Raw genomic sequence first — 12,891 nt, 5'->3', positions numbered from 1 at the left:
GGGGGGGGGGCGGTCCTCTCTGCAGCTGCAGGAGGAAGCACAGGATCTGGCAGAGGAGATCTGTCCTCTCTGCTGCCATCTGCAGAGACAAGGTGGGGGCAGAGATGAGGGAGATGCAGCTGCAGGAGAGGTGCAAGGGCCACATGAAATGGCCTGGAGGGCCGGATTCGGCCCGCGGGCCTTGTGTTTGACACCTGCGTATTAAGCGGTTAGGTAGGACTATGCCAAAGGTAGGACTGTGCATGGGAGGCAGAGAGTGAAAGGGGGCACTGTGATTAGAGAGAAAAAGGGGGGGGGCATTGCTGCAAGGGGCAATGTGATATAAAGGGAACTGCAGTCCCCTTTACAGCACCTCCCATCAATGCCCCCCCCTTTATAGTGCAGTTTGTGTTACATTAATGGAAAGGGGACTGCACTGTGATGCACAGAGGATTTCATGGTTATGGGGCACTGTAGTCATTACAGATCAGTCCCCTTTACTAACAGTGCACCTTTACAATGCAGTTCCATTGCCATGCACAGCACATTGAGGGATAAGTGCTTGGATCACATTCACCTTCCCTTTTTAAGTTTGAATCCTTTGATCTTGTTTCACATTGATTGCACGCTTATATGGACTAGAATTTTTGGACTGTCACGTTATTCATTTATTTTCATTTGGCACCTTGCAGATTGTTTTTTTCATGTTAATTTGTTTGATTACACCAGGGTGTTAGTGATCACTGATCACAATGCATATGTTCAGAACATTGTTGCACTAGTACTTTCACCAATTTCATTTTATTTATTACTGATGGAATGATTAATATCATTTTTGATTAATGTTATAATTAGCGCACCTTCACTTTTATACCACAATTTAGATTCCCAATATTCAGGGATTTTAGGTGCTGCTTTTTTATCCCATGTTTAGCGCATCTATTTTTTCTTATCATGCAAAAAAAGAAGCCATATCTGAACATGATCCAGAAACGCTACCATCTCCTCTGGGCCAATAGAAAGGCCTTGCATATTTCATCAAGACATAACAACAGCATGGTTTTGTAGTGGAAGAGTCCTGAAAAATATTTGGCGCATCTTGAAATGAAAAATACATCAAAGAAAGACCCAGGACTGTTAAGCAGCTAGAATCCTATATAAGGCAAGAATGGGACAACATTCCTCTTCTAAAATTCTAGCAACTGGTCTCTTCAGTTTTCAAACATTTAGGCCCCTTTTCACACTTGTGCGACCTGTCCAGCAACTTAGGACTGCCAAGTCGTATGACAAGTCGTACCCCATGATTTCCAATGAGTACCATTTTATATCTGTGCAACTTCAAGTTGCAGTGACTTTAAAGTAGTCCCTGCACTACTTTGATCTGACTTTAATGCAACTTGAGGTCCATAGACCTCAAGATTACATAGGCTTTGCTTCAAATTGCTTCAAAGTTGCACGACTTTCAGGCCGTATAACTGTGAAAGGGGTCTTACAGAATGTTGTTAAAAGAAGAGGGAATGCTACACGGTGGTAAATGTGGTCCTGTCCCAACGTTTTTGAGATGTGTTGCTGCTATCAATTTCAAAATTAATTCATTTTTTTCTTAAAATGGTACTTTCCCTCAGTTTAAACCAGTGGTTGTCAACTTATGAGCTAAAGGTGGCCTCAAATGTGGCACCTGACCTCACCAAAAGGCCACACATATGTTCAGTTTAATGTAATGCTTGAGAGGACTGTCAGAAACTGCAGACCTAATAGAGGAAATGAGGGTCAGAGAGTGTAGACATGCTACATTTCTAACTGGGGATATGCTGCAGAAGACAATATAAAACATGTTGCATGAGACTAGTAGAGACCAATGCTATTATCCTAATCACTGTTCTCACTACAAACTGCTGAGGTCAGAGGGCCACACATATACCAAAGGGCCAAATGCAGGCACCAGGGATTAAACATTTGATATGTTTTCTATTGTGAAAAAATCATGGGTTTATGAGATTTTCAAATCATTGCATTCTTTTTTATGTAACTCTTACACAGCGTCCCTACTTTTTTGGAATTGGAATTCTAGGGGTACCAATAAATTTGTCCAGGTAGTTGTAGAATATCTTTGTAGAATAAGCAGTATTTTCTTTTTTTACCTTTTTTTTTTATTTGCGCCAACATACTAAATGCATTCAAGTGCACATGAGACAATTGCTTTTCATTTTAGTTGTCCCTTTTGCCAGTTTAAGGGCCAGTTCACATCATGGAAATGCAGTCTGGATGTGTTCCAGATGCTTTTCTGCATGCGCATTTTTGATGTGTTCCAGTACGTTTTCATGCAGTCCAGTGCATTTTTTCCCTTTTCTTAACCTTAACCACTTCAGCTCCGGAAGGTTTTACCCCCTTAACTACTTCCGGACCACCTGCCGCTGATTTACTGCGGCAGGCTGGCCCTCCTACCGAACTGACATAGGTCTACGTCGGTCGCGGGCCTGCAACTGCTTTTTTTTTCACTTTCTGCTATAAAACATTCCCAATAAAAAAAAAAATCAACTTTTTTCATCAGTTTAGGCCAATTTGTATTCTGCTACATATTTTTGGTAAAAAAAATCCCAAAAAGCTTATTTTAATTCGTTTGCGCAAAAGTTATAGCATTTACAAACTACGGGATAGATTTTTGGACTTGTTTTTTTTTTTTTTATTAGTAATGGCGGCGACCAGCGATTTTTAGCGGGACTGCGACATTGCGGTGGACTGATCGGACCCCTAACTGACATTTTTGACACTTTTTGGGGACCAGTGACATTAATACAGCAATCAGCGCTAAATAATATGCACTGGTACTGTATAAATGACACTGGCAGGGAAGAGGTTAACACTGGGGATGATCAAAGGGGTTAATGTATGCCTAACTGTGCTTACTGATTGTGGAGAGGAAGGGCACTGTCACAGGCACAGAGAGATCGAAGTTTCAGCTTAGCTTAAACTCCTGATCTCTCTCTGCCTGTGTGACAGAAGACCTGTCTGCTTTGTTTGGTAGGTCTTCTGTCAGTTTCTCTGATGATCGCAGGATGCCAGCCGTGATGGCCGCCGCTCCTCCCACTGCCCATCTCCCGCTGTGTCTAATCACTGGACTGCATGAAAACGTACTGAAACACAGGCGGTCCACTGCTGCGCTCCGCAGCTCCAGTGGCACGCATGCGCCGCCGAGACTGTGTGCACAAAATCACGTAGATCTATGTGATTTTGCGCAGCCAAGCCGCCCTGCCGCAGTAAATCTACGTGGGGCGGTCGGCCAGTGATTAAATAAGGACGTGTGTTCCAGTGCATTTAGATGCGTTTTACAGCGTTCCAGTACAGTCCAGTGCAGGAAAAATGCAGCATGATCTACTTTTTTTCTGGAACTGGAATGCCCTAGGAACTGACCTCACTGGTGTGAACTATGCCATTAGAAACCATATAACCTACTTTTGCATGCGTTTTTTATGCAGAAAAAAAAAGCACTGGACTGCATGCGATGTGAACTGGCCCTAAAACTGTATAAAACTGCTCTTACTGCAATATCTGGGTTCTAGAGCTGTCCCATGCAGTAGGACAGACTGAGTACATCCCCTGAGTACAGAGGTCACGGGCCTGCCCAATGAGGAGGCATCAACACAAACACTCTGTACTCACAGTGCAAAGATGCAGAGAACAGCGCTAATGTCAATGTGTGATGTCATTGCATTACTACTGCTCTCTTTCAAAGACCGGGGAAGAAAGAAGTTTAGAAGACATCTGGAAAAAGGTAAGTAATAATAAAAAAAAAAACATAGGGGAAGGGGTGGTGTCCTTGTCGCAGGCACAAAAAGAAACTCTATGGCGCTAAGATAGCTAGGGTGGTGGGTGTGGATAAAGTCACAGGGCAAAAGGGAAAACACACAAGGTGTGTTTGGGGTAGTAAAAGTATGTGCTTATATGCGAAGTCCCAAAATTAATGTGTCTGCTTGAAATGGCTGCAGCTCCTCTGTATGTATTTAGGATATTAACTCTTGCACTGTCAAAATAAAACAAACAGAGGGCTCCTCCATCTAAGTGTAGGTTTATTGAATACAGTGCTATTAAGTGTTATTATTATTATTATTATTATTATACAGGATTTATTTAGCGCCAACAGTTTGCGCAGCGCTTTACAATGTGAAGGAAGACAATACAGTTACAATACTGTTCAAAACAGGAGGAACTATAGGGCCCTGCTCGTTAGAGCTTTTACCTTTTTTATTGTTTTAACCACTTCCATACTGGGTGATTTCTGGCACTCCGCTCCTACATGTAAAAATCATAATTTTTTTACTAGAAAATTACTCGGAACCTCCAAACATTATATATATATTTTTAGCAGAGACCCTAGGGAATAAAATGGCGGTCATTGTAACTTTTTATGTCACACGGTATTTGCGCAGAAATTTTTCAAATGCGTTTTTTAAAAAAAAAAAAAAACTTGTGAATTAAAAAAAATCAAAACACTAAAGTTAGCCCAACTTTTTTGTATAACGTGAAAGATGATGTTACGCAGAGTAAATAGATACCGGACATGTCACGCTTTAAAATTGCGCACACTTGTCGAATGACGCCAAACTTCGGTACTTAAAAATCTCTATAGGCGACACTTTAAAAATTTTTACAGGTTACCAGTTTAGAGTTACAGTAAAGGTCTTGGGCTAAAATTGTTGCACTCGCTCTAGCGTGCGTGGCGATACCTCACATGTATGGATTGAATGTTGTTTACATATGTGGCCGCGACGTATGCATGCGTTCGCGTCTGCGTGCGGGGACGGGGGAACTTTTAATTTGTTTTTATTTTTTTTTTTTTATTTTTTTTTTTTTTATACCTGTATACTTTCTCTTTTTAATTTTTTTTTTCACTTTTATTCCTATTACAAGGAATGTAAACATCCCTTGTAATAGGATCAGTGAGTGACAGGTCCTCTTTATGGGGAGATATGGGGTCAATAAAACCTTTAGATCTCTCCTACAGGCTAGAAAGCCTGAAATTAAAAAAAAAAAAAAAGATCTCAGCTGAATGCCGAGATCAGTGCAGTATTGAAACTGCCAGGCCAGGCGTGACATCATCACGTCGTGCCGGGGCCTCCGAGAGTCATAGAGACAGCCGGGGATCATCTGGTCCTCGCAGTCTCTATGGTACATTTTCGCCGGCGGCCGATTCCTTCCCCGGCTCGTCGATCGCACGGGCGAGCTGGTAGAAGCACCGGCGGGAGGGGGGGAAATCTAAATGCCGTTTTTAACCTACTTGAAGTCGTCAGTGCTGAATCCAGCAGTCCCCCCACACCAGAACCAGCAGCAATGGAGATGGGTGAGTATATCTGCTACCTGTCTCTTTGGCTATTGTAAGTCTTCTTTTAAAAAATATATTTGCTATATAGTATATGTAAATAGGAATTCTCTTTGGTTGTGTCATATTGATTTCTCCGAATTGCACAGTAGGTACAAAGAATCATGGGATGCCTGACTCTGCAGCATCCAAATCACCTTATTACATTTGAAAAAATGTTTGTATGATTTGTTTTATTTTTGCTGACTATTTTATATTGACAAATATGTAAGGATCGACCAGTTTGATGTAACTGAATACTTGTTATTTCCCTATTAATTTTTGGAAGGAAAAAAAACTCTTTCTACAAATATGGTTGTAAAGAAGAAGAAAAGTGCTGTGGCTTCATCTGCTACTCCAGAATTCCAGGTAATACATGACTGCAGTTGCAGCAGCCACTTTTTTTTTTTTTTTTTAAGCAACATTACTACCCTAAAGGTCTATAATTTCAGGAGTTATATAAAAAAACTAAATCAATTCTTAGAATTTGAAACTGATTGGGGATACATCAAGCAGATAGAAAGTCACACACGACATGCTTGAGGAACAGACCTACCCAGTATACAGTGCATTGCGAAAGTATTCGGCCCCCTTGAACTTTTCGACCTTTTGCCACATTTCAGGCTTCAAACATAAAGATATAAAACTGTAATTTTTTGTGAAGAATCAACAACAAGTGGGACACAATCATGAAGTGGAATGAAATTTATTGGATATTTCAAACTTTTTTAACAAACAAAAAACTGAAAAATTGGGCGTGCAAAATTATTCAGCCCCCTTAAGTTAATACTTTGTAGCGCCACCTTTTGCTGCGATTACAGCTGTAAGTCGCTTGGGGTATGTCTCTATCAGTTTTTCACATCGAGAGACTGAAATTTTTGCCCATTCCTCCTTGCAAAACAGCTCAAGCTCAGTGAGGTTGGACAGAGAGCATTTGTGAACAGCAGTTTTCAGTTCTTTCCACAGATTCTCGATTGGATTCAGGTCTGGACTTTGACTTGGCCATTCTAACACCTGGATATGTTTATTTGTGAATCATTCCATTGTAGATTTTGCTTTATGTTTTGGATCATTGTCTTGTTGGAAGACAAATCTCCATCCCAGTCTCAGGTCTTTTGCAGACTCCATCAGGTTTTCTTCCAGAATGGTCCTGTATTTGGCTCCATCCATCTTCCCAGCAATTTTAACCATCTTCCCTGTCCCTGCTGAAGAAAAGCAGGCCCAAACCATGATGCTGCCATCACCATATTTGACAATGGGGATGGTGTGTTCAGGGTGATGAGCTGTGTTGCTTTTACGCCAAACATAACGTTTTGCCTTGTTGCCAAAAAGTTCGATTTTGGTTTCATCTGACCAGAGCACCTTCTTCCACATGTTTGGTGTGTCTCCCAGGTGGCTTGTGGCAAACTTTAAACGACACTTTTTATGGATATCGTTAAGAAATGGCTTTCTTCTTGCCACTCTTCCATAAAGGCCAGATTTGTGCAGTATACGACTGATTGTTGTCCTATGGACAGAGTCTCCCACATCAGCTGTAGATCTCTACAGTTCATCCAGAGTGATCATGGGCCTCTTGGTTGCATCTCTGATCAGTCTTCTCCTTGTATGAGCTAAAAGTTTTAGAGGGACGGCCAGGTCTTCGTAAATTTGCAGTGGTCTGATACTCCTTCCATTTCAATATTATCGCTTGCACAGTGCTCCTTGGGATGTTTAAAGCTTGGGAAATCTTTTTTTTATCCAAATCTGGCTTTAAACTTCTCCACAACAGTATCTAGGACCTGCCTGGTGTGTTCCTTGTTCTTCATGATGCTCTCTGCACTTTAAACGGACCCCTGAGACTATGACAGTGCAGGTGCATTTATACAGAGACTTGATTACACACAGGTGGATTCTATTTATCATCATTAGTCATTTAGGTCAACATTGGATCATTCAGAGATCCTCCCTGAACTTCTGGAGAGAGTTTGCTGCACTGAAAGTAAAGGGGCTAAATAATTTTACATGCTCAATTTTTCAGTTTTTTATTTGTTAACAAAGTTTGAAATATCCAATAAATTTCATTCCACTTCATGATCGTGTCCCACTTGTTGTTGATTCTTCACAAAAAATTACAGTTTTATATCTTTATGTTTGAAGCCTGAAATTTGGCAAAAGGTCAAAGTTCAAGGGGGCCGAATACTTTTGCAATGCACTGTAAATGTGAGGGGAACTCTGACGTCTGGCTGCAGCTGTTGTGCAGAACATTCTTTTTCTCAACTACAGTTCTTAAACTATAACTAAAGGCCCTTTCTTTTTTAGTTTGGATAGAGTGGAGATGGATTCGATCACCTGTTTTATGGCTACCTCTTCCCCTCCCTATTTGTCCTGTTTATAGTTCTCATCAAAAGAAAAACCCAAATTTTGGGTTGTCCCTAGAACAGTAAAGGAAGGGGAAACCTTCCAATTTGGCCACTAGTTCTGGTGACCAGAGGGCTCCAATGGATTCCCTTAATTTGCAGAGATTTCCTACCACTATTTTGGCTATGGGACAGGAACGCAAGGAGACACAGATGGCAAAAAACATTTTTTGCCAGTAGTTCTACTTTAATTACCCCAATACAAGTGACTGGAGTTCAGTTTTAAATAATATGAATTTATTTAGCTTTTAACCAGTTCTGGACCGGAAGGATTTGCCCCCTTAATGACCAGGCCATTTTTTGCACTTCTGTACTGCCTTACTTTAACAGACAATTGCACGGTCATGCGACACTGTACCCCAAAAAAATTGATGTCATTTTTTCCCACTAGTAGAGCTTTCTTTTGGTGGTATTTGATCACCTGTGCGATTTTTATTTTTTGTGCTATAAACAGAAGAAGAGCGTCAATTCTGAAAAAAAAAACAATATTTTCTCTTTGGGGTATTGACTTCCTCTCCACAGGAGTAGCTAGGCATAAGACTTGTTAAAAGCAAAGCATTTACATAGACACACCCATGGGGGCTGTCCCACTGGTCCAATACCCCCCTGCAATTAGCCATCCCAACTTTTTCTTCTATTTTATGATTTTATTTTCTGCAAATGTCTTTTTTTCTTTGCATTACTAGCTGTTTTATTTTGTCAGCGTTAGACGGATCTTCGGATGAAGACGGCGTTCGCGGAGCTGGGAGTCGGACTGATCATCCTGGTTCTCCAGGACAGAGGGTCAGATGGAATCCCAGCCCGCCATCGAGCGTTTAGTAGGCTATGTGTTCACCCTGGCCTCAAAAACGACCCATCCCTGTCCTAAGGGATGCAGCCTGTGCGGTGGCTACCTCACCGGACATATCCACGGTTCGTCCGTGCACTACTGGTGTCCTGCGTTTTTTGGTTGACGGCACCCCTTGCCATCTGAGGGTGGGCGGTTTCCCGTTTGATATGAGGCTCCCCACGCCATCTAGTACAGGTAAGTACACTCTGTGTGGGGCCTCTGTCTGGGGCTGGCAGTCCTGTGTGTCTGTGGTATCCCCTATGTCTGTGCGTTTTGGGCTCCCTGATCCCGGTCCCTGCGGGGGTTTTCTCTCATAGCCAGCGCTGTGTGGGGTTTTTGGGGGTCCCTCTCCCGTGTCACTTTAGGGTGCTTGGAGGTACAGACACGTGCGGCGACCGGTGCGGGGTTAAAAAACGCCGGTCCGCCATTTTAGGTGTGGGCAGCATGTATGGCTTCACTATGGGCGCTTATACAGCATAATATGTAGTGTATTTTGGCGCTTTGCGGCGCCATCTTGTGTGTGGCAAATGATCGTTCCGAGCACATGTCGGCGGCCATTTTGCCGAAGCCTCCCATTACTCTCTATAGGCAACCATTTTTCCTTAGCCTGCAGCCTCAGTTCAGTCTCTGGCGGTGACATCACTTCCTTCTTTCACTCGGGAGCGACCGACTGCGGTGGTAACATACTTGTGGGGCTCTGTTCTGCTGTCCTTCTTTTATTCCCTTGTACAATCTTCCTGGCTTTCAGTTTGTCCCTGCGGGGGGTCTGTGTTCCACAGTCATTGTAGCGGTGTGCTGCGGGGGTCCGCGGCGCGCCTAAAGGGCCAGTAACAAAAAAAAAAAAAAAAACTTTTTTGCAATGGAATCCCAGGACAGCAAATTCCCTCCAGCCTTGGTGGGGGATTCAGGTTCCTCTGAATCCTCTGCCCTGACTAATTTGGCTGCTGTATTGGCAACTTTGGTGTCAAATGGATGTGCTGATGACTGAATGTGCTGCTAGAAAAAGGCCTAGGATTTCTTTTTCTTCTGATTCTGAATCTGACATGGTTGCTGTAGGTAGCGTGCCTCTGGATGTGTGTAAGAAGAAAAAGCCGCACTCCGAGTTGAAGATGAATAAAAATCTGTTTATTTGTATCAAAAAAATGATAAAAACATCTCAAAGTACATCCATAATAGCCAGAGACACAGGGGGGGCGCACAGCGGTTGACGCGTTTCACGGAAAACGTCTGCTTAGTTGTAACCATGGTTACGACTAAGCGGACGTTTTCAGTGAAACGCGTCAACCGCTGTGCATCCCCCCTGTGTCTCTGGCTATTATGGATGTACTTTGAGATGTTTTTATCATTTTTTTGATACGAATAAACAGATTTTTATTCATCTTCATCTTCAACTCGGAGTGCGGCTTTTTCTCCTTACACACACCTATTGTCTGGATTGTGGATCCTTGCCTGCACCTGTTCTTGGATGTTTTTGGGATTACTGCATCACCGGAGCGGTTTTCTTTGCCCTTGATCTGTGAGCGTGCCTCTGGAAGTGTCTCGCTTTTCTCAGTCTGAGGGGGAGGTGGAGGTTGCAGGGGTGGATGATTCCCCCCCCCTGGGACGCCCGAAGAACGCGCAGCTATGGATGTGCTGATTCTTGCCGTGAAAGAAACACTACATTTAGAGGATGAGCCCAATCCTCCGGGCGTTGTGTCCTCTTTTGGTACACACAGGACCCTCAAGACGGCGCAGGTTTTTCCTTGCCCCGCTGAGTTTCATCGCACAGTGAATGAGCAATGGCGCAGTTTAAAACACACCTTCACGGTGCCAAAAAGGTTTCAACTTCTTTACCCTTTTGCATCTCCTACGGTTTCGCGCTGGTGTGTGGCTCCTCAAGTGGATCACACTGTGGCCAGATTGAACAAGGCTACTCTGGTTCCCACTGAAGATTCTCCAGTATGTAGGGATCCTACGGATAGGAGGCTGGAATCACTTGCCCGCCATGCCTACATGGTGGTGGGTTCCATGCTAAAACCTATTTTTGCCTCTGTCATGGTGGCTCAGGCTGTGGCGTATTGGACCAAGGTGATAAGACGCACCCTCGTTACTGATTCTGCCCCCCTACTACCTTGGAGATGGTGGACCAGGTTTATCAAGGGGTCATATATTTGTGCGATGCGTGCTTAATCGTCGACTGATCTGGTTAAAAAGCTGGTCGGCTGACCAGAAGTCCAGAAAGATGGTGGCTGACATTCCATATGCGGGGTCTCCCCTTTTTGGAGACTCCCTGGATGAATTGGTTAAAGGAGTCACTGGGGGCAAGAGCACTCTGCTGCCCCAGAATCCTAGGGGCAAGTTTTTCCGCGGCAAGCGGGGTCCCGCCTTTAAACCAAATCAGGGGTCCTTTCGTGCCTTTAAGACACAGAACAAGGGTAAACCCTTCAAGGGCCAGGGTGGCCAGTGAAAGCCCTGGGCCGGCAAACCAAAATCCGGCCACGCTGGTGCGGCGGCCCAGTCCGCCTCTGCCTGAAGGGGAGCCCTCACCCATTTCAGGGGTGGGGGGACGTTTGCGCGGTTTCCTCCAACCTTGGCTGCTCCGAATTCCAGACAGGTGGGTTCAGGAAATCATTCGATCAGGGTACAAGATCGAATTTCTTTCTCGGCCAGCGGACAGATTCTTTCCCTCAAATCTTCATTTAACCCCAGGGCGGTTACAAGACCTGCACCAAGCGGTACAGGACCTCCTCGTCCAGGGGTTAATCGTCCCGGTGCCTCATCAGGACAGCTTTCGGGGGTTTTACTCAAATCTGTTCACTGTTCCCAGAAAGGAGGGCAAGGTTGAATGCGTCCGATTCTGGACTTAAAAGCTCTGAACCGCTTTGTGCCAGTTCGGAAGTTCTGCATGGAATCGCTCTGCTCAGTGGTGGCCTCCCTGAGTCCAGGGGAATTCCTGGCCTCTATCGACCTGAAGGATGCTTATCTACACATCCCCATTTTCGAGGGTCATCAGAGGTACCTCCGCTTCGCTATCGCGGAGGATCATTATCAGTTTGTGGCATTACCTTTCGGTCTTGCTTCGGCTCCAAGGGTCTTTACCAAAGTGTTGGCGCCTGTTCTGGGCCTGTTGCGGGCACAGGGCATTGCGGTCTTGGGATATCTGGATGATCTCCTGTTAAGATCAAGTGCCAGTCAGAGCCTGTTGCACGATCTGGCCATCACAGTCCAGACGCTCCAGGAGTTCGGATGGACCATCAACGTTCAGAAGTCGACCTTGTCTCCATCGGTTCGTCTCCCATATTTGGGAGTGGTTCTGGACACTGCTCAAGCAAAGGTGTTCTTACCGGAGGACAAGCTCCAGACCCGGCAGTCCAAGGTCAGGTCCCTCAGGGACAACGACTCCTCGTCACTCAGGACCTGCATGCGGTCCCTGGGGTTGATGGTGTCAGCCTTCGAGGCGATACCATTTGCACAGTTTCACACGCGATCTCTCCAAGCAGAGATCCTGGCTAGGTGGGACAGACTACCTCAGTCCTTGGACCTGAGAGTGTCACTGAGTCGCCAAACCAGAAGGGATCTCCTGTGGTGGCTTCAGTTCCCGGCTGTGTCGGAAGGAAAATCCTTCCGGCCGTTACTGTGGACGGTGATTACCACAGATGCCAGCCTGTCGGGCTGGGGTGGCGTCCTGGGCAACCTGTCTGCCCAGGGCACTTGGTTGGAGGAGGAATTCTCCCTTCCGATAAACATATTGCAATTGAGAGCGATAAGGCTGTGCCTGCTTCACTGGTCGGATCGTCTTCAGGGCCGTCCTGTACGGGTGCAGACGGACAATGCCACTGCGGTGGCTTACATCAACCACCAAGGGGGCACCAGGAGTGCCCGGGCGGCCCAGGAAGTGACCAGTATTCTGTCTTGGGCCGAGACTCATGTCCCGGCGATATCGGCAGTTCACATTCCGGGTGTAGAGAATTGGCAGGCCGATTATCTGAGCCACCAGACCCTGGACCAGGGGGAATGGTTCCTGCACCCGGAGGTTTTTCGAATGCTGTGTGCGAAATGGGGATCCCCGGATGTGGAACTGTTCGCATCTCGGCTAAACCACAAGGTGGAAAGGTTCGTGGCAAGAACGCGTGATCCTCTGGCAGACGCCTCGGATGCGCTGGTGGTGCCTTGGCATCAATATCAGCTGATGTATGCCTTTCCTCCGATTCAGTTGTTGTCCAGGTTCCTTCGCAGGTTGGCCTCGGAACAAACACTGGTGATTCTGGTGGCGCCGAACTGGCCACGCCGGTCCTGGTACGCGGACATCGTTCACCTGGCCGTCGAGCCTCCATGGCGGCTGCCGATGCGAG

The 12,891-nt window shown here is 45.3% G+C and overlaps 1 protein-coding gene across 1 annotated transcript in view; it reads left to right on the top strand.

Moving 5' to 3' along the window:
• BRD10 (bromodomain containing 10) overlaps positions 1 to 12,891 on the top strand; it is a 76,158-nt gene that overhangs the window by 26,698 nt on the left and 36,569 nt on the right. Inside the window, exon 4 of the mRNA XM_082272863.1 lies at positions 5,625 to 5,704. Coding sequence (XP_082128989.1) covers positions 5,625 to 5,704 — 80 coding nt within the window. The remainder of the gene's footprint in view (positions 1 to 5,624; positions 5,705 to 12,891) is intronic.

Source organism: Pelophylax lessonae, assembly GCF_965119305.1.
Source record: "Pelophylax lessonae genome assembly, chromosome: 1".
NCBI classification, from domain to species: Eukaryota; Metazoa; Chordata; class Amphibia; order Anura; family Ranidae; genus Pelophylax; species Pelophylax lessonae.
The sequence above is the reverse complement of the archived record's forward strand: the minus strand, read 5'-3'. Positions and strand labels throughout refer to the sequence as shown.